This window comes from Drosophila nasuta, chromosome 2L (assembly GCF_023558535.2).
Source record: "Drosophila nasuta strain 15112-1781.00 chromosome 2L, ASM2355853v1, whole genome shotgun sequence".
Lineage (NCBI taxonomy): Eukaryota > Metazoa > Arthropoda > Insecta > Diptera > Drosophilidae > Drosophila > Drosophila nasuta.
This window is the reverse complement of record NC_083455.1, coordinates 27,759,704-27,781,841: the sequence shown is the minus strand read 5'-3', so window position 1 is coordinate 27,781,841 and position 22,138 is coordinate 27,759,704. Positions and strand designations below refer to the sequence as shown.

Genomic DNA, 22,138 nt, shown 5'->3' with positions numbered 1-22,138 from the left:
GCGTTTAGCCTGTTGTGGTATATTTTAAACATGATGGTATATTTTCCAATTAAAGTCGTGTGAAAAGCAAAATGATTAGTTAAAGTTGTTGAGTGCATATATTTTTTTATTTAGTTGCTAAATAATATAATTTTTTTAAAAAACATTGAATTTTATTTTGTTAAGTTCGATAAGCTGCAGCCACACTGCTATCTGTTATTCAGGCAACTTTGTGCAACACTTGTGCCAAATAAAATGCGCGGCGTTATGCCACATTTTGCAGCACTGCGTCCGATAGATGGCTGTTGCATGGAGAGGAGAGTAGAGGAAAAATCAATAGAAATTTTCATTTCGTGAAATGCCTGGCTGCTCTGGTTGTTTTGCGTTAGTTTACAATTAAAAATAAGCAGCAGCAAATCGAATACAATAAATCGCTCGCGTTACATACAAGTGCTACAACAAGTCGGGCTTTCAACATTCCGCGGCCAACACCCAAAGAAAAGCCAAAAAGCAGCAAAACGAAACCGCAACCGTGAGAAAGCCAAACGACCAACGAACAACTCGACACGAAATTCCAGCAAACTCTGCCAATAATTTTGTGATTGCAAAAAAAATAAAAGTAAGAGTAGCAACGTGTTAAAAATATTTGTTGAAAGAAATACCACGAATACGCTGATGTATTTATTAACTCTGTGGTCTGTGCAAATAAAACGACTTCGTCATCTTGCGGCGCTGCTGCTGTCGTTCTTGTGAAGACTGAAAAAAGCTGACGTCGCTGCTGACGTCGACGTCGACTGCAACCGCGTCAGTGACTGAAGACGTGACATGAAAGCAAACAACAACAACAACAGCAGTAACAACAAAAAGCAACTAAAGCCGGTGCAGCTACTGATCGTGGTCTCGTAATAAGACTCGACTTGAAGTTTAATATTTTATTTTAAAAACAAGTGAAAAGTGCGATAAAAGTTGTGCGGAGGTCGCCGCAAGCAAAATGTTATCAGACAAATGTTGTTATTGCTGTATGTGTATGTGAGAGACTCTGTGTTTGTGTGTGTGTGTGTGAGCAGTGCATTTGCTGCCAACTCGCGTTTGCCAAATATATAACGGAGTGGAGGGGGCGGATGTCAAAAGTGGGCGGTAGGGAGGGAGAAGGGGCGTAAACGTTCGCTTGCCAAATGTCAAAAGTTCAAATAGCGCCCAAGAGCTTTTTGCTTTTTTGCCTATTTTAATTGTTATCGATATCAATATCAATTGATTGCCAAACAACAATTTCTCATCTATCCAACAGGTCTCCAAAAACACAAAGAAAGAGCAAGAGAGAGAGAGAGTGCAAAGAGAGCCAAAAGTCGAGAGAGAGAGCAGAATAATAAAAACAGAAAGAAGCTGCTGTGATTTTAGTTTGTAAATCAAATTCGCAGCATCGCAACTTGGAAGCTTGCTGCAAGTGGCGACGTCGCCCAGTTGCCTCCAAATCGTCGTTGTCGTCGTAATCGTTGTCGTGTCCGCTCTCGTCGTTGCTGTTGTTGTTGCTGAGCGATAAGAGCACTTCAACAAGAACACAGAAACAGCAGCAGATCTTTTCTTCGCCCCCCGAGTTTGCATAAAACCAGCGAAAATTAACAAGCTAACTACAATGGCGCCGGTGCGGGGGGATGGCATGAGAGGCCTGGCCGTCTTTATATCGGATATAAGAAATTGTGAGTAAACAAATTACATGCTATATACTATTGTAATGTAAGTAGAGCATTTGAAATAGTTAATTCAATTTATTTAGACTTCTTATCCCCATACAAAAATTCAGTATGAGATATATAGGGGCGTCAATGTCGACATTTCATTTCTTCTTCAATTATGAGCAGAAGCCACAACAACAACAAACCGCAAAGCAAAGCGGGGCGGCTTTCATATTATAACTCGGCTTCTCTCTGTGTGTGTACCTATACATGTGTGCGTGTCTGTGTGTGGCGCAAATTATTTGTACTCTCGCTCTTCCATTCGATTATCAAACAACACATAACGGACCATTCCACATTACTGGTTTACTCGCCTGTCCAGACATATCTATTGCGTGGCCGCTCTCTCTCCCACGAGCGTTAAGCGGAGACTGGTACGCGTCAGAGGGGAAGAGAGTGTGAAGAGAGAGGGGGGCGTACTCCAAGCTAGAAAGGGCGAACGAAAGAAAGAGAGAGTTGTGGCTTCCGGCGGATCGTGTCGGGCAAATAGTTCCTCTGACTCACAACAAAATAATAATAAATTAATTTCCAATTGGACACCAAGTCTACACTCTACACGCATATGAATTATAATTGAAGTCTACACTTCACACTCGATCATTGACACTTTACTTTTCTCTCCCAAAAAAAAACTCCCTCTGAGTTAGTAACAACATTAAAGCGCTAATCTATTTTTAATTGGCGCTATTTAGTCTACAATACTATTTCTACACACATTCAGACCACATATCGAATTTAAGTGATAAATAGCTTCTTTCATTTACATTTAAGCTGATCCTGTCAAACACTATTTTTAGTTTTATTAAATATCGAATTTTGCATTAAAAACCCTCAACAGTATACCACTTTTATCTATCTTCTTACGCTGATTGTCTGCAGATCATTACGTATTAATCTGATACTACCGATCTGTATCTCGTAGTATAATGAATATTCAAATTTTCTGTTGAAATCTCTCTCCTAAAAGCTAACTCTTATTTAATTTAGTGTTTTTCTTTCTATAAGCTCACAAAAGTTTTCATTTAGTTAATTTTAATTTAATTGTAATCGAAGTCTGCTCGTTTCTGTAATACAGCTCAATCGCAAGCTCTATCTTGATCTTTATTAATTTCTTTTGTTTTTATTAAACAGGTAAAAGCAAAGAGGCGGAGGTGAAGCGCATAAATAAAGAACTGGCCAACATACGCAGCAAATTTAAAGGAGATAAAACACTCGATGGCTATCAGAAGAAGAAATATGTGTGTAAGCTGCTCTTCATATTCCTGCTGGGCCACGACATTGACTTTGGCCACATGGAGGCCGTCAATCTGCTGTCCTCCAACAAATACTCAGAGAAGCAGATCGTAAGTTGATCGCTAAGCACATTTGTTATATAATCGATACTCAATATTCGTTTATTCTTTTTGTAGGGCTATCTATTCATCTCGGTGCTGGTGAATACGAACAGCGATCTGATTCGTTTGATCATTCAGTCGATCAAGAATGACTTGCAGTCGAGGAATCCGGTGCACGTGAATCTGGCGCTCCAATGCATCGCCAACATTGGCAGCCGCGACATGGCCGAGTCCTTCTCGAATGAGATACCCAAGCTGCTGGTCTCTGGAGACACCATGGATGTGGTCAAGCAATCGGCAGCGCTTTGTCTGCTGCGTCTCTTCCGCTCCTCGCCGGACATCATTCCAGGCGGCGAGTGGACTTCGCGCATCATTCACTTGCTCAACGATCAGCATATGGGCGTGGTGACGGCGGCCACCTCGTTGATCGATGCGCTCGTCAAACGCAATCCGGATGAGTACAAGGGTTGTGTGAATCTGGCCGTGTCGCGTCTCTCGCGCATCGTCACCGCCAGCTACACGGATCTGCAGGATTACACGTACTACTTTGTGCCAGCTCCATGGCTATCGGTGAAGCTGTTGCGCCTGCTGCAGAACTACAATCCGGTGACCGAGGAGGCTGGTGTGCGAGCGCGTCTCAATGAGACTTTGGAGACCATATTGAACAAGGCGCAGGAGCCACCGAAGAGCAAGAAGGTGCAGCATTCGAATGCCAAGAATGCTGTGCTCTTCGAGGCCATCAATCTGATCATACACAGCGACAGCGAGCCGAATCTTTTGGTGCGTGCCTGCAATCAGTTGGGCCAGTTTCTCAGCAATCGCGAGACAAATTTGCGTTACTTGGCGTTGGAGTCGATGTGCCATCTGGCAACGTCGGAGTTCTCGCACGAGGAGGTCAAGAAGCACCAGGAGGTGGTCATACTGTCGATGAAGATGGAGAAGGATGTGTCGGTGCGTCAGATGGCTGTCGATCTGTTATATGCGATGTGTGATCGCGGCAATGCCGAGGAGATTGTGCAGGAGATGCTCAACTATTTGGAGACGGCCGATTATTCCATACGCGAGGAGATGGTGCTCAAGGTGGCCATTCTTGCCGAGAAGTACGCCACGGATTACACCTGGTAGGTCAACCTTTGTTGTTAATTCCCTTAGTCGAGTTCTTTGCTAATTTAAATTCTTAATTTTCATAGGTACGTCGATGTCATACTCAATCTTATTCGCATTGCTGGCGACTATGTGTCCGAGGAGGTCTGGTATCGTGTCATCCAGATCGTCATTAATCGCGAGGAGGTCCAGGGCTATGCCGCCAAGACAGTCTTCGAAGCACTGCAGGCTCCCGCCTGCCACGAGAACATGGTCAAGGTGGGCGGCTATATTTTGGGCGAATTTGGCAATCTGATTGCGGGCGATTCCCGTTCGGCGCCGCTGGTGCAGTTCAAGCTGCTGCATTCCAAGTATCATCTGTGCTCGCCCATGACGCGCGCCTTGCTGCTCTCCACGTACATCAAGTTCATCAATCTGTTCCCTGAGATACGCACCAACATCCAGGAGGTGTTCAGGCAGCACAGCAATCTGCGTTCCGCTGATGCGGAGCTGCAGCAGCGTGCCAGCGAGTATCTGCAATTGAGCATTGTGGCATCGACAGATGTGCTGGCCACAGTTCTGGAGGAGATGCCCTCATTCCCGGAGCGCGAGAGTTCCATTCTTGCCGTGCTCAAGAAGAAGAAGCCCGGTCGTGTGCCTGAGAACGAGATACGCGAATCAAAGAGTCCGGCGCCCACATCGATTACGCAGAACAACACGCATGTGAATCACAGCAACAAACTGAATAGCAATGCCAATGCCGATCTGTTGGGCCTCAGCACGCCGCCCGCCAACAACATCAACAACTTGAGCAACAACAGCAACTCAACACTGATCGATGTCCTTGGCGACATCTATGGCAACAATAATGCTGCTGCGGTGTACAACACCAAGAAGTTTCTGTTCAAGAACAATGGAGTGCTCTTCGAGAACGAAATGCTGCAGATTGGCGTCAAGTCCGAGTTCCGACAGAATCTGGGCCGCTTGGGTCTCTTCTACGGCAACAAGACGCAAGTGCCGCTGACGGTGAGAAAACAATTGTATGCAAATATTGTAGTCGGATTATTGATCTTCCCTTTTGTATACGCCTTGCAGAACTTCAATCCTGTGCTGCAGTGGAATGCCGAGGAGGGACTCAAGTTGAATGTGCAAATGAAGGCCGTGGAGCCTACGCTTGAGGCGGGCGCACAAATCCAGCAGCTGCTGACGGCCGAGTGCATCGAGGATTACGCCGATGCACCCACCATTGACATCAGCTTCCGCTACAATGGCACACAGCAAAAGTTCAGCATCAAGCTGCCGCTGACGGTGAACAAATTCTTTGAGCCAACCGAAATGAATGCCGAGTCCTTCTTTGCCCGATGGAAGAACCTAAGCGGGTAAGTTTGGATTATATAACTGAACTATTTTCGCTAATAATTCATCGTACTTTTGCTTACACAGTGAACAGCAGCGGGCGCAAAAGGTGTTCAAGGCGGCACAGCCGCTGGATCTGCCCGGTGCACGCAACAAGCTGATGGGCTTTGGCATGCAGCTGCTGGATCAGGTGGATCCCAATCCCGACAACATGGTCTGTGCGGGCATTATACACACACAATCACAACAGGTGGGCTGTCTGCTGCGACTGGAGCCCAACAAGCAGGCACAGGTGGGTCACTTACTCAAGTTTTTGCCACGTTCTCGACTAAAATCGATGTTTACATTTTGATTGCAGATGTTCCGATTAACCATTCGCGCCAGCAAGGAAACCGTGACTCGAGAAATCTGCGACCTATTGTCGGATCAGTTCTAAGCAATTGCGCAATCACTTTCGATGCATGTGGAGACATGTCTACTGGAGCAACTGCAGCGAGAACCATTTGAACACACACACACACAATGCACAATCCACGATCGCAATCTTAAATTCACCTAGAAAAAATATCAAAAAACCAAAAAAATGAAAACTAAGCAAAGTATATGACATAATGTTTCCTCAAACTCCCGACCTATATACGCGACTTAATTTTCAATGTGCTCCGTGACACGCCTACACGGTCTACGCCTACTACCACATATTTACCTCTTCACACACACACCCGCACACCCCGCGCACACACAACATGTATACACTATAAGCTGCATCTCTCAGCACACTGCAGTTTCAAAGGAATTTCTCCCTCACATGTTCTTTCGTTTATGATTTCTCTTATTGATCGCGTTAGTTGTTAAAGAATGCGTCTGATTACCCCCCCTATTTCCAATAACTATAATAATTATTATTATTTTTTGTAATTTGCTAACGAGAGAGATAATTTTTTGTAAATGTTAAGCTCAAAAAAGTTCATTAGAAAAGCATAATTAGATTATGTTGTATGACAAGCAGTAGCAGTTGGATATTACTATATATATACACACATATGCATATATAGATCGGATTCATATGAACGTACATACATATATATACCTAGTATATACACACACAAACACACACACTATATTGTTGTAATAAAAGCGAAAAGCAGTAAACGATTTATAAATGGAATGAAATAATAACTACTATATAAATACACAATTCGTTATGTTATCAACAAAATCCAACAACAAATTATAAATGCATAAAGGCAAAAACGAAAAACAAAAATAATTGAATCAATGTTTAGTGTTTTTTGATTGTGAGATTGGAGAGAACGAAAGAAGGAGCAAAAAGGAGGAAGAAGCAGCAGCAGATGCGCAGAAAATCTCATTAAATGATAGACAAATAATTAGACGGTGAAAATCGCATACAAATTTTTCGATTAAACATAACACACAACATAAACAAACACATACACATATATGACATTATACATTGTTGAACTTGAACAAACTAAAAGTAATAATAAAACAAAATAATGATATATTAAAGGGACAAAAAATTACAAGAAAACAAATTATTATACGTATAGCGAAAATTTTCGATTGATCCTGAGCATTGTACTATGTATTATTTCGTATATATGTACCATAGATAAAACACTATACAAAAATACAGAATACTACATGTATGTAAAAACAAAACAAAAAAAAAAACATAAACTATATTATGATGAGAATATTGTTCGGAATTTAAATCAATTCAAATTCGAATTCGACTTCAAATTCAAATTGCAATTTTGTTTGACATAATCATATTAATTAATGCATAATATGTATGTATATCAATCAGCAAGTATTAACTATTCCCCCGAATGTGCATCAATGAAGCGCGCCATACAATGTTGCAAGCAAATAACGAAAAACACAACAAGAACAAATATAAATATGATGAGTAATATTCGTGAATAACTTGAATAAATAAACAAAATATACAAAGACATTTTTCTAGCTTTTATTTGCATGCAAATTGGAAAATTGATTTTCTAAAACGGTGCAATAGTTAAATTGTTAAATAAATTCCACAATAAATACAACTAACTGAAAACAAATACAAAAAAACATACAAAAAATGAAAAACGAAAAAACAGAAACAAACTACATATAGCAAATGCAGGAATTTAACTGTAAAATTAATGAAACATGTATTTAAATAAATAAAATCTATCGAAATTTCAAATGATAAAATCGCGATCGGAATTTTGTTTAAAATTGTTTACATTTTGGTATATTTTGAATATAGTGCTATATTCATATACCAAATATAGCCATTGTATAGGTTCGTGGGTTTCTTGTTTAAAGCAATTCATTGATTATGAACAATAAACTTATTCGGCAACCATATTATTTATTTTATTTTCCATAGTTAGTTACTAACTTGAATTTATGCTATCAGCATTCCAAGGTTAGAACTTCTTTTCATAAAATCTATCAAATAAATTAATATACTTCAAGTGCCGAATATATTTTCCTTGCCCTGCTTTTATAATTTACCTCCTTTCTATCTAACTACTACCAGAGTTCATTTAAAATTGAAATCAGAAGAGTTAACTTTATTAAAATTAATTGTATAATGGATATTATAGTAAGGGTATCAACAAATGGATAACTAAAGCCGCGTACCTAGATCTCATTCAGCTTAAATCTGGCATTAATGTTGACCGAGCTCAGCTCAGTGACCAGAAACTTGAAGGAGAATGGGATTTCGATCATGGACACGCCGCTGCTGTCGCCACAGAGTCGACAAGTCTCTGGCTTGGACGACAGACCTCCCGTCTCGTTGCGCTTGACAATCTGCTGGACAGGCGCCAAGATGCTGCCACATTTGTGGCACACCAGCGTATGCGTCTTGTCCGAGTTGTGGAAGAGACGATCCTGCAGCAAAAAGGCAGCACCATGCGATATCAGGGCATCGCGTTCCATTTCACCAAAACGTACGCCACCTCCGCGCTTTCTTCCCTTGATGGGTTGATTGGTGCGTGCCTCAACAGCGCCCGTGGAGCGCACTTGCCACTTGTCGAACACCATGTGACGCAGTCGCTGATAATGGACAACGCCAAAGAATATATCCGCCGTCATTTCACGTCCATCCACGCCGGAGTAGAGACGCTCTGTGCCATAATAGTTGTAGCCACCTGCCTCGAGCATCTTGCCAAAGTAATCGATGGCTGTGTTGTCCTCGGAGAAACGGAACGGCGTCGCATCGTAGACGCCACCATGGAGTGCTGCGCTCTTGCCTGCCATTGTCTCGATCATCATAGCAATTGTCATACGCGAGGGGAAACCATGGGGATTGAAGACAATATCCGGTATGAGACCGCTCTCGGTGAAAGGCAAATCCTCGGCGGGATACTTCTGCGAGCAGATGCCTTTCTGCCCGGCACGTGAGGCAAACTTGTCGCCAATGGTCGCTGGACGTGCCACACGCAGCGTAATGCAGACGGTCTTGCGGGGAGTCAAGTCAAAGCTTCCCAGCTGACGAATGCTGTCCACAATGCAGTCCTCTTTCTCGTCCATTTTGACCACCTTGAATGTGGAGACTTCGCCATCAAAGTAGCAATAAAGGGGAGAACCATAGCTCAGCTTGGTGCCAGGATGCGGAAGTCCATCGGTGTCGAGGTACTTGACCAGCTCCGGCATGTGCGGATGGCGAGCAAAGTAGCTCTGCTTCTTGGACAGCTCCACGAACTTGGACTTGTAGATGCTGCCATAGGCAAAGCCACGTTCATAGGCCGCCTTGTTAATGATCATGGCATCCTCCATGTCATAGCCAGTGTACGAAATGACAGCCACAATCGCATTAGTGCCCATGGCAAAGTCATCCAGCTGTATGTTGTCATAGTGCACGGGCCGGAAGAGCGGCGTCGCTGGCGTCTGCAGGCGATAGAGCTTATTGGCCGCCTGCTTGGGCCAGTTGAGGCAGGGCGTGCCCATCGTTTGCTTGCCCATCTGACACTGGTACATGTTACGTGGCGACTGATTGTAGTCGGGCATCGGGATGAGATTGGCCAGATTGCTCATGAAGTGTGTCTTCGAAAGCTCCAGATGTGTGGTGAACTCTGGATAGATCTCCTTCTCATCGATAGCTATCTCCATGTACACCTGCTCTAGTGTCCCAATGTACTCCACCTTCTTCCACTTGATGTTCCACACTGGACGCATCATGCGCGCGGGGCCGGTGAACAAGTATAATCCCGGGAATTGGCCATTCTTTTTGAAGGGAATGTAGCCAATCTCCATCATTTGCGGCACTGCGCCTGTGATCTTGGCATAGCGCAAGTCCTCAACCACTTTGTTGGCATCGGTTTGGAAGATGTGTCCCAGATGCTTGCCATCAAGGAACACCACATACAGCTTGGCATCCGGATAGTTGTGGTGCGTCAACGGAAGCATGCCCATCTCAAAGAGGCGAGTGGGAATGGCCTGAGAAGGTGAAAGGAAACGATGATATTAGTAAGCTAAACAGTCGTATTTCTTATGGAGGAATTCTCTCCCATCTCGATCGTCATGTCCGTCCGCTATAAAGAGGTTTTCCGTAGTCAGGCATTGCCTTAACTTGTGTCACTCACCTGAACCAGCTTTGGATCGGGACGCTTGGACAGTTCGCAGGTTAGCGTCAAGTGATTGAGCAGACCACAAGGCGTGCCGTCGGGTGTGTGCACCGGACAGATGAAGCCCCAGGCATCGGGCAGCAGCTGACGTGCCTCCGTCGTTCGCATGGTGGTGAAATAGGAGCCTCGATGAATGGCCCTGAAGTGGGACATGTAACGCATGCGATTGATGTTCTCGGCCATGATGACCAGACCACTGTTCTGCATCAGTCCCAGACCTGTGCGAGTGTTCACATTGCCTGTGGCCAGAAAGGATTCAATGGAGCGTCCAACTCCGCCCGATTGTCGCATGCACTGAGTCATAATGCTGCTGGTCAACAGCGTGTCTGGGGTGTTTAGCTTCTTCAGCAGACATTTGCGCAGTTGCAGCAGCCACATCTCGATACGTTCGCCTAGATACTTTTGGTAGAGATGGCCTGGGAGCAACACCTCCTGCATCATGGCCGAGTCGACGTTCTCCACCTTGTATTTGCCCTGTGCGCATTGAAAGAGTTTCTGCACCATGAAGACAATCATTTGAAATTTCTCCTCATTTGTGTCCAGATGCACCATGATGCGTTCGCGTATTATGAAATCAGTGACTGCCTCATCGGGCAACCACTCGGGCACCTCGGCGATGCGCGATCGGAAGAGTGTGCCGATGAAGGAACGACACTGGGCGGAGGTGTAGACGCCCTCGTTGTGCACTTCGCGCAGCATGCTCTGCACACAGCTCAGATAGTACTGATCCGACTCGTAACCTTGCACCAGGCGATTGTAGATCTGCTCATGGGTGTAGTCCATCAGGCACTTGAGGATCAGGCAAACTGGGACGTAGGACAAACGCTTGACATGCGAGAACATGAAGCGAGCGGTTCCATTGTTCAGATAGTGCAGCACATTAGTCAGCGACATTTCATCCTCGCGCACCGTCTGCACCATGACGCCTAGTTCGCTGAAGTTGTGGCCACGATCCTTCCACGAGGAGCGCTTAACGCAAATGGGATGATTGCGGCGTGTCATGATGAGCATGCGCACGATTTTCTCATTACCACGTATCACAAAGATGCCGCCCCATTCGCTGTCGTGCTCGCCATGCTTAACCATCTCCTTTGGACTGGCCTTGTGCAGATTGCAGGAGCTGGAGCGCAGCATAATGGGCACTTCACCCAAATCCATGTTGATGGGCGACTTTTCCAAACCGTTTATACTCCAAGCTAGACGTATACTGCACATGCCTCCATATGTAGCATGCAGTTGACGTGCATCTGTCGGATAAATCTCCCGGGTGCGCACATCAATCACGTCCATTGGCACTGCCGGCTTCGCAATCCAAATGTTCTCCACGTGAATGTAGACGCGCTCCCCAGCAGGTGATTGGAATTGTTGTGGTATTATGTGCTTGGCCAATTTGTCCAGGCCCACACTCAACATCTCATCAAATGAGTCCACATGGGGTGCTCCCAAGTTCGCTAGATGCTGCCAATAGTAGAAGCGATTACAGTTTACGTTTCGTGGCTGCACTCATTATTTACCTTGTTCAGCGACTTGGGTATTTGTTTGAATACGGGTCGCGCATTTGTCAGTTCTGGATATTCCTTCATCTTGTCCATTATTTAATATTTTATGTGAGAAAACAGCATAAACAAAAAATCAAACTGCTGCTTTCGTCCGTTGCACGTGCTGTGCAAGTAATCGATAAAAGCGGTTGAGACTTATCGACAGAGCTGCCAACTTGTGTTGCGTTGCACGATGTATTATAGAAGGTTGCGCATCTGGCGTAGGGTTGTGACGTCAGACGATGTTATTAAGTGTTTACGAGCAATGTTGCGCCACATTTGTGACGTAGGCATTGCTTAAACTTTAGCCGTTACCTTCTGCTAACGAGATTTCCTGCAGGAAACGCAACAAGTATTAGGCGCCAAAATGTGCAAAGTGAAAAGTGAAAAGTGTGTGTTGTGTGTGTTTTTTTGTTATCATTTTTGTTATTGTGCTTATTATGTAAATGTGCAAGTGTTTTCAAGTGTTTTCCAGTGATGTAGGCATTGCTTAAAATTCAGCCGTTACCTTCTGCTAGCGAGATTTCCTGCAGGAAATCCAACAAGTGTTACGCGCCAAAATGTGCGCGAAAAAGTGCAGTGAAAAGTGAAAAGTGTGTGTTGTGCGCTTTTTTGTTATATTTTCTTTATTGTGCTTATTATGTAAATGTGCAAGTGTTTTCAAATGTTTTCCAGTGCGCGTTGCAGTTGTTGACAGAAGCACGTAAGTCCTGTAACGATTTGTATGTATAAAATGTATGCAACGGAAATGAAGCAAAAGTCGGAAGTCTCAACGTGTTGCTCCTTAATGAAGTCAACTCGTTGTCTTGTTGCTTGTTGTCTTGTTGTTCAGCCGCAAAATATGCGCAAGTTTGTTGCATTATTTATAACTCTAAAAGTCCTTGAGCTTACATTGTTCAATTGCTTGTGAGGTGTGTATTAGCTGCCACTGATTTTCGTTCGAAAGGAACTCTAATTAACTACTAGAGTCTCTCTCTCTCTCTCTATGACGCTGAGAGCTTCTCCTACTGATTATTAACTTCAGCTAGTCAAAGACAAACCAAGCCAAGTTCTTGTTGTTGTTTTTGTTGGCAAGCAAAGAGCAGTGACGGCGCTTCGGTTTATTATTCCATTATAATGAACACAATGCACATTTTCTTAAGTTATCTCTCTCTGTCTCCCTTTTTCTTTCTCTCCACTGCGTGGCGTCAACTTTTTGCTGGCACTGTCCTTGCTCCTTTGCTTGTTACTTTCGCTGCTGCACATTGCCTGGTGCAACAATCTCGGCCAAACTTGATAATAAAGACATCAAGAGTATATCAGGCGGAGTGTGAGCGGCAGGAGGCGGCAGCAGGCGATGGGCGTGGCTGGTTAGCAAGTTGCGCAAGTTTTTTGGTCGCATACATTTTATTTTTATTTTAGCTTCCTGTATTGAAATACAAAAGGGGACAATTGAGTTTGTCATTGTGTTTGTGACGGGAGAAGAAAGGATAATCATATTTATGTTATATTAAAATAATAGTTGATAAGTCTTCTGGAATTTGAAATTTGAGTTAATATCACCTTAAAAATAATTTTTAATTTATCACTTTGATTGGCTAATTATTATTATTATTTTATTTATTTCCAAATGCATTATGCATTTTATTTTAATTATTATTTATTATTTTAATTACAATAGAAATGGTATAATGCAGTCGCTAAGGAGATCTTCAACCATCTCCTAGCTGTTTTTTTTTCTGGCTGGGCTAACAAAGAGGCAACATGGCAAATTGCATTGTTGATTTTCATTTTCAAGCCTGAGCTGTCTCCTCGAGTGTCCCACTTTTGTCTCTCTGCGTGTGTCGCCTCCCGGTGGCAACACAATGCTGCGTGGGCTGCGGCGCGAGAGGGCGACACTTAGTGTCAGGAAACCCTAGCAAATGTGTGTCCCACTCTCTTTTGCTCATTCAAAGTCATTGCTGCGTATTTCCCACTTTTTCCAAATGCCGTCGACAATGGCCAAGTTACCCTGAAATAAAAAAAAAAAATAAGAAAAAAACAAAAAATTGCCGTTGCCAGTGGAAAATCTGTTGCAAAATGCATTTTCATTTGAAACTTTTGCCAAACTTTAGTGCGAGCGCATCTGAAAAAACAATGCAAACAACACAAGCTGCTTCACAGCATGTCTCGTATAAAAAAAGCCCTTTGTAGTCATAGCTATATTCAACCCTTGAAGTTTTAAAAATGTGTTTACTTTCCTCATCATTTTTAATTTCGAAATTAAATGACTTACTCTTAAGAATTGCTTTGCAATAATGTTATATTACTAATATTATATTATATTTCTTTCAGATTTCCCTTAAGGATTAATAATATTCAACATCTTCTTCATTGGGAATTCCCAAATAACGGTGAGTACTTTTTTTAAATATAATTAATTCAAATAGTTAAATTTAGATCAGTTTGATATTTATACTAAATAAGAAATTTAGTTTCTAAGACAATTCAAAGTGACTTTGTCTGACATTCGATAGAGTATCAATGGATACGCTCTGAAAAGCAAATATACACATGCTTCATCGTTCCCAAGAACTTTCTCATCATAATAATATTTATTTAGTAGCCTCAATGTGATGATCTTTAATCTATCGCTGCAGCATTTCTGCATAAATTTCAGTGCCAAGGTAAAGAAAACAGAAAACTGAAAAGAAGAAAAAAAATGCTGACACGCTTCAGAACTTATTTTGTTTTGATCAAATGTGGCAACTGTTTTATTTCTCTGTTAGTCAGAATGCTTCTAGATCGACTTGACGTGTCCATCTAAATTTAAACATATTTTATGCATGTGACATGTTGAGTATTTGATTTAATTAAAATGCATAGCATAGGCTCTCGACTTGGACACATAATTCAAGGAGTTCGGGAATAAATTAGTAGAGAGAGAGTCCTGATGAAATACAACTGAGCAAGATCGATGGGGAGCTTTGTGTTGATAGTGCAGTGAGAAAAGCATTTTCCGAGAGAGAGAGAGGGAGAAATACATTTTCTTGGTTGGTTAAAAATAGCCAAACACATTAGAAGAGCGCTCAGTTTTCTGCGAGCTGGCCGTGTGAAAAGTTCCTACGAACGACGGATAGAAAATTGAAAATTTTCCAACGACGCGCAAGCATACATATATATACATTATCATATGTATACTATAGATTTACTTAAACAGCCAAACTAAGACCTCTACCTATACCTATACTATATATATACATATATAGATATAGTAGATTTGGAGAAGTCGCAGAGTTTTGAATTGGGGCGACTTCTTTGAAATGTGGCCAAGTTTTTGGCTGTTGGCTAGTAAAAAGTGAAAGTCAATAAATATTGCGAAATCGCGCGTGTGATCGAACATATATAGAATTATTGTACTACGAATTCTATAGCGCGTGTGTTTGTGCCAAGATTGCGTTGCGTTGCGTTCTTTTTGTTGTGTTCAAGTTAAAACGAACCGCGGTGGGATCAACTGATCGTCGAGACCACAGAAGAAGGAGAACGCAGCTGGCAGCAGTTCTTTGTGTTCGATCTGCCTCTTTGGGGGCACTAAAAGAAAAGTCGCATTAAAACCAAACGATCAACGGCGAAGGCGCAACACAAAGTAAACAACAAGTGCAATAAATCGACTGCATTTCACATACCAGCGGATTGTTCTTTGTTCTTCGGCAAGAATGGGCAATGCCGAGTCCACGCAGACATCGAATGAATCAGCGCCAACGTCGAGTGACGAGCCGCGCTGGACTGAGATCGAGCATGAGAATCTAATTCTACAGCAGCTGCCGACGGAGAAGCCAACAACAGACATGGAGGAGGCGTCAGCAGGAGAAACTATAGCTGAAACTGATCGTGAACAATCGCTTGAGGAGTTCAAGGAGGAGTTGCAAAGCAAGCGAGAGGCTCGACTGAGTGCAGTGCAGAATATGCGCGAGGAGATGGCAAAATTGCGTCAGCAATTGGCTGCTGAGCAGGCGGAGAATCAACGACTGCGTCACAAAGCGGGAGAGCCGCCCAAGGTAGCCGCAGAGGTGGAGGAAGAGTCGGAAGTGAAGACGGAGTCGCAGACCGTGGATGAGGATGATGAGAATCCGAGCAGTCGCAGTCGACATGCCAATATTGAACTAGCCAATGCGCAGCTTGCTCTGCAGCTGGCCAATGCGGATAATCTGTCGTTGCGGGGTGAAGTGGAGGTGGTGCAACGCCAGGTGGGCACACTCAAGGAGGTCATCTGCTGTTGCAAGCAGATGCTCAGCGTCAAGGAGGAGCAGTGTGCACAGGTTAGCTAGCCAACTGAATGTGGAAACTTGTTTGACTAAATACGTTACTCTTAGCTCAAGATGAAGCTCCAGGAAATTGAGAACTCGTTCAGTGAGCGGGAGATGAAGATTATGTCCAACAATCTGAGGCAGGAATACGAGCGTCAGTTGGTCAACATACGACAGCTAAGACAACTGTACGAAGAGCGTCAGAGAGTTGCAGCAGCGGAGTACGAGAATCTCCAGCGTTTGATCTCGATCAAGAAGGACGAACTGATTGCCGAGCAGGAGAAGTAAGTGGCAAATAAGAAAGAGAGAATCCTCCACTGAGTTGTCTTAATCAATTTACAGAACAAAGAGCTTCGAGGAGCGCAATCAGCTGCTCAACAAGGAACTGGAAACAGCCAACGAGGAGCTGGCCAAGTTGCGCGAGGAATGCGGTGAACACAAGTTCGAGAAGCGCGTGCTCAAGGAACAAGTGAGCGCCGTTAATCTGGTAGGAATAGTTTATCCAATTCAATGCGGACTTCAACTCACTTTCAATTCACTCAGCTCTTTAGCCAGCTGGTCATGGGTTTCAATGGCAAACATAATATGGATATCGATCGCTTGACCCTAATGCTGGAGGAGAATCGCGATCTGTTAAATGAAATGACCCAAGCCGAGGGCAGCTGCAGCGATGGCGCCACACTGCCCAAATTACTCTTCGAGCTAGTTGAACAGGCGGCTAAGTCCGGACAACCGGCGGAAAGCGACAAAAGCCGCAGCGCAACGCCAACTCCAGAAGCAGGAGAGGAACCTGCTGCTGTTGAGGTCATGAACGAGGACTTCACCGACAGTGTCAAGCGGGAGCCAAGCGCCAGGAAGCTGAAGAGAAGGCAGAGTGGAGGCGCTGGAGCTGGAGCTGCGGCTTCGTTAAAAAGCCATGAGCCCGAAATTATGGGCAAAGTTGCCACGGCGCAAGAAATCATTGGCAACTTGCCAAAAGTTTGGAAAGTGTTGATGGAGCTCTTGAGTCACCACAAAATCGAGCGCGTGCAGTTTGAAGAGCTGCCGGCAGCTGTGTCAGCCACAACATCAGGAGCAACAGCAACAGCAGCATCAACAGTGGGAGTGGGAGCAGGAGCCAAGGCTGGAGAGCTGAGCGTCAGCAAGACCTACATCAAGCTGAAGGTGAGTTGGGAGGCGCAATGTTGTTACTGTGTTGCGCTCAAGTGCTGCGGACAATCGGGCTTGTTAGTTATCGTATCCGGTTAGCTGATGAAGTGCAGCATTCCCCCAAATGCCCTCAGCAGTTCCTGCTCTGGCGCTGAACGTGCCACCAAAACTAGGACCGATGCCGAGGCCGACGCCGAGACCGAGGCTGTTGCAAAGTTTTGCATTATTCACTTAAGCGCTTTATTTAGTGAAGTGCAGCAGACAGGCAGGCAGGCTGCGGGAGTCCAGCAGCAGTTTAACCTGCAGTCGCTTCATTATTGCTGACGTCCTGTGCTGCTGCCCTCGATGGATGATAGAGAGAAAATTCAGGCAGACTGGCAGTGAAAGTGGGAGTCAGTTTTGTTGTGCGCATAATTGAATTTATCGGTCAGTTGGCAAGCACAAAACACGTTGCATACTTTTAGGCTTGTGGATTAGCAGCAATGCATTGAGCGGTCAGTCGGTTGATAAGCTAGTAAACTCCGTAGCGAAGCCTTCACAAATTAACTAATTATCCAGAAATAAGCTTAGAAGGCTTATAATATTAAAGCAAAATTCCTGTGGAAAGATACTGATTTATAAAGAAAACGTTGGTAAAGTAAAGTAAAGTTTAGAACGAAATTTAATTTAACGGGAGTCTAGCGTAGGTTATTAAGCAGAGTTAATTTTGATTTAATATAATTTAGTTCAAACTAGCTAAGTTTTTTTTAGGAAAACATAAACAGAGCACCAAGCCATTTCTTCAAAAATTCTTCAGTTTTCAAGAGAAAGATTACAAGTAGCAGAAACAGTAAATGATATGAAGCTCGCTCAATTGTTCAGCACTTTATTGAATGAATTGTCATTAAATTGTCGTTTGACCTTGTTCAACCTAGGATCTGATTATGGAGAAAAAGTCGTTGGTGAAGGAGACGAATCGACTCAAGACTCTCAACTGTCACCTGGATAACAGGCTCAACGAGCAGGAGAAACGTTTGAGTGCCGTGAGCTTAGAGTTAACAAAGACCTGGCATCTGGTGGGCAAAATGCAGCGACAGCATCGACAGCTGCACACCCAGGAGCAAATTCTGCGCTATCAATTGCAGCAGAAGCGACGCTTGCTTAGCGAGCTTAAGGATGAGTTGGAGTACTGTCGTCGCAAGTGGGCTTTAGCCCGGGCCAAGCACGATGAGAGCCAGGAGCTGTGCAACGATTGGCGTCGCGAGTTTGCGCGTCGTAAGCTCGAGGATGCCAATCACTCGGCGGAAAGCGGTTACAGTGACTCTGGACCGCAGTCCGATGAGGATTCCGCTCGCGCTGCGGGCGGTGATAAAATAGCTGCTGCAGTGGGAGCTGCTTCAGCTGTGGAGCCCTCTTCATCTGGCCATTGCCGGCGCAAGCATTTGAGGGATCAATTCGAGCACACACGTAAAATCAAGCGCATGCAGAGCACTTCTCCTGGACGCCAGGCAGCTGCCCAAGAAGATGAGGGTGAGGAGATTGTGCTGCGTTGGAACAGCGCTCCACCCACTTGTGGCTGGCGTGAGTATGAGATCGAAGATATAGCTGATGATGATGATGAGCTGGCCGATGACACGGAGGATGTTGCGTCGACTTCCCGCGGCGCTGTGCCCAAGGCTACGCACAGTTCACGGAGTAGGCAGCGGGGCAAGCTTGAGCTTGACTCATCTTCGCCTGGCCCTGCAACCGATGCTGGCACCGCGAGTCGCATTCAGAAGCTGGAGGAGCAGTGCAAGTCGCTAATTCAGCAGGTGTTAGAGACCTCCGGCAATCGCGAACGTCTCGAGATACAGCTCTGTCGCTTCCAGGACGAAATTTCACCAGCCCAACATGCTGTGCCCTTGGATGAGTTCATCAATCGCAAGCGCCTGGAGCGCATGACGCGAGCTAGCTCTGCACCAGCAACAGGCAGCTTGACACCACGTGAGGAGGAATACACACGCAAGCGCTCGGAGAGATTGGGTCGCTTGGAGGAGGAGTCTCGTCAGTTATTGTCGCGGATCAAGCGCACCACAGACCGCGGACACTACCTAAAAAAATCACTGGATCGCATACGCCGTGCACCAAGTCGCGAGGCTAGCTTTGAGAGCAACACCGAGGAGGAACCCAAGGAGGAAGCAGCAGCCGTCCAAGAGCAGCCTTTAACATCGCAGTCGCCACTCACCGCCGAGGAGGAAGCCTATACGTCCCGTCGAGCTGCACGTCTGCAGCGCCTGGAGCAGGAGAGCCAACAACTGTTGACACAACTCTCTAGGAATACGGAACGGGGCGAAAGTCTTGCCAACCGATTGGATACCCTCCACGAACGTCATGATAATGTGGAGCAGCAGGTTCAGGTCAGAGAAACTACTCCAACAGCGACACCTGAAACGGTGACCAGCATATCTTTGACAGTCGAACAGCGCCTGGAGGATATTGAGCGCGTCTCTGCCAATCGTGCCGAGCGTTTGCGACGTTTGGAACAGCAAGGCAATGAGTTAATCGCACGCCTGAGCAACACTTCCGAGCGTGGCACTGCAATGATTAATCGCATTGCGGAACGGGAAGCAAATCGCAGACAGGAGGCGGAACTGGTGGAGCAAGCGATGCCCACAGAGGAGGCCACAAGCAGCAGCATTGCCAGCACTTGCATTGTGGATAATGTGGGCGAGGTTACCGATGAAGCTGCCTGCTGTGTGACTGTCACCACTACATCCAGTCAGCTGGCCATTCAGCAACAGTCCACCGGTGCTATACCCAAGACTACCAGCAGTTCTAATCGGAGTCAGAGCTCAAAGCCGGTTGCTCAGCTGTGTGCAGCATTGCGTCACGATGATGCCACCAAAAAGCGGAGCAGCAACACTACTGCGGACCAGGAAAACGTCTCCGATATGCCGAAGAATGAAGCGGAATCCTTGGAAGATATGGTGCAACGACTGCGAGCGATTCCCTATCCAGCAGAAGGGCTGCAAAAGGAGGAAAGTGAGCAGCAGAAAGAACAAGAAACAGAAAAGGAGGCATTTAAAGAGGATGCCAAAGCTGAGAACGACTCTGAAGACAACGAAGCAAAAGATGGAAAAAAACGATGAATGCCCTAAGGAAGAATAAGAGTTAATCTGTGAATGAGGAATCGAAGCTGTAGAGAGATGAATGAGAATGAGAAAGAACGAGAAGCAAACGCTTTAAGAAGGAATTTAGCAAGAAGGATACTTGCAATACCCAAAACGAATATGTTCATTAGAATTTACTTTATAATTACGAATACAAATACTCGCTCTTAAAACTGCGTCACATTCAATCAATTGCCAAATAAACTATTTCTATATCTATTTCTATATAAATTTGCATGTGGTTAATCAATTTACTTCTACGGCTAGCTCTCTTGGTGCAACACTCATAACAGAAAGTTTCTTTATTTATAACTATTACGGACTTATTGATTAACTGTCGAATTTATCATTCAAGCAAGCATCTTATATTCTCTAATTTATCCGTTTCGATGGCATATATTTTTTCGGATTGGAAAAGTAACATATCCCCAAAGAGCTCTACGATAAGCCAGCTAATAAAATAGCTTAATTTTAGACGGGCGATGGGATTGCACAGAGAATTAGATGCGCGCAGTTGACGGGATTTCGCATAGATTTCTTTGGGACTCATGTGCTCACTTAGACACGCATGCAGCCATGACATTGTGGCCCCACCCTTTTCATCCTTTTTGGCTGGACGTGGTTAGTAAGTGAAGGGGGAAGGGAAGCGGGGGAATGTGTCGCATTATCGTCAGTGCATATGCAAGTGAAAATGCTGCTGCAAGTCCGCTAACTACTTAGTTAGCGAAATCTGCTTCGTTTTATGCAAATTCAGAGACGCCAACAACCCCACGTACCACGTCCGCATCCCTTTTTAACCCCCTTGGCTCTACGGCTTGCAGTCGAAAGTGTTCAGGCATAAAAACAACATAGGTTCATATGCTTTTAAAACGAACAGAGATTCTACATTAACTTATCCGTCGTCGTCGTCGTCTTCTTCAGCATTCACTGTCAACAGTTTGTCACGCCCTTGGCCGCCCTTTCACATCCCTCACATGAAATAAGAGGATGCCGCTGTCAGTGGGACTTTGTGCAATATAATTGCAAATTTGTCTGGCAAAAGTTGAAGTTTTATTCACTTAAATGTATATTCAATTTTAGTTAGAGTCAGCTTAAATTGATTTTTTAAATATTTATTTTATAATTTACCCTCTAAAAATCGTAATATTAATTTATTTAATTAAATTTTAATATATTATCAATTATCTTCTCTGAGTTCAAACTTTAAGCATCGCCTGCCTTAACATGTCTGTTAATCCTGTGTTGGCAGCGCGCTGTAAAACATGTCATCCAGTTATTACATGTCTGTTAGCAGTTCATTCTGTTGCTGTTAACATTTACCCCTGTGTAAATGAACACTTCCAGTGCTAGCGAGCAACACGTTTGACGAAGTGGGGCTCGAGCATGTTTAACAGGCTGTTGAGCTCATACAACTCGCAGCGAACTGCAACCGATGTAAAAGTGTTGCATACTTTACAGCGTATAAGAGTTTGGCGCCATCTGCTGGCCAACAAAAACTCTAATGGGCCAGCTTTAGTTGTAGTGCACATGTTGCGCTGTAGATGGCGCTACGCAGAGCTTTGTTAGCGGGCATATAATTAGATGAAAGCCAAACGTATTTGAAATCGAGCATCGTTGCTTAATTACTGTGGGAGGTGGTGACGCGCCCACTCACTAAAAAGGGCTACCAGGCAAGAAATTGTATACAAATTGTTGCGGTGTTAACTGCAAAGCTGTTCTTGGCTGTGCGCCTGCAACTGCTGCAAAACGTCAAATTAATAAACAGCCGGACGTACCACAAGCTGTGAAAAAGCAATCTTGGCCATGGCGTGTCCCAAAGTCCAGACCAAAGAGTGTTTTCCAGCTCTGCTTAGTTTTCGTTACCAGTCTTCTTAACCTGCAAGATTTATGCAGTTCGCGCTAAGCAAGCGCCGCCGAGATACTC

General features: G+C 44.5%; 3 protein-coding genes across 3 annotated transcripts; 2 read left to right on the top strand and 1 right to left on the bottom strand.

Annotated features, from left to right (window-relative positions):
* Positions 1-268: 268 nt before the first annotated feature.
* On the top strand, positions 269-7,711 carry LOC132798536 (AP-2 complex subunit alpha). Its single transcript, XM_060810425.1, has 8 exons — positions 269-598; positions 1,268-1,676; positions 2,844-3,055; positions 3,122-4,167; positions 4,237-5,155; positions 5,225-5,508; positions 5,573-5,777; positions 5,844-7,711. The coding sequence occupies exons 2-8, from the start codon at positions 1,613-1,615 to the stop codon at positions 5,919-5,921; spliced, it is 2,808 nt and encodes a 935-aa protein (XP_060666408.1). The 5' UTR covers positions 269-598; positions 1,268-1,612; the 3' UTR covers positions 5,922-7,711.
* A 337-nt stretch (positions 7,712-8,048) lies between these two features.
* On the bottom strand, positions 8,049-11,836 carry LOC132798535 (DNA-directed RNA polymerase I subunit RPA2). Its single transcript, XM_060810424.1, has 3 exons — positions 11,649-11,836; positions 10,093-11,592; positions 8,049-9,946 (listed from the first exon to the last, which is right to left on the bottom strand). The coding sequence occupies exons 1-3, from the start codon at positions 11,724-11,726 to the stop codon at positions 8,147-8,149; spliced, it is 3,378 nt and encodes a 1,125-aa protein (XP_060666407.1). The 5' UTR covers positions 11,727-11,836; the 3' UTR covers positions 8,049-8,146.
* Positions 11,837-14,745: 2,909 nt separating this feature from the next.
* Positions 14,746-20,434, top strand: LOC132795910 (ciliary rootlet coiled-coil protein 2). The gene is made up of 5 exons (XM_060806864.1): positions 14,746-15,949; positions 16,004-16,221; positions 16,280-16,424; positions 16,481-17,101; positions 18,001-20,434. Exons 1-5 carry the CDS (start codon positions 15,347-15,349, stop codon positions 20,191-20,193), a joined length of 3,780 nt encoding a protein of 1,259 aa, XP_060662847.1. The 5' UTR covers positions 14,746-15,346; the 3' UTR covers positions 20,194-20,434.
* Positions 20,435-22,138: the final 1,704 nt, after the last annotated feature.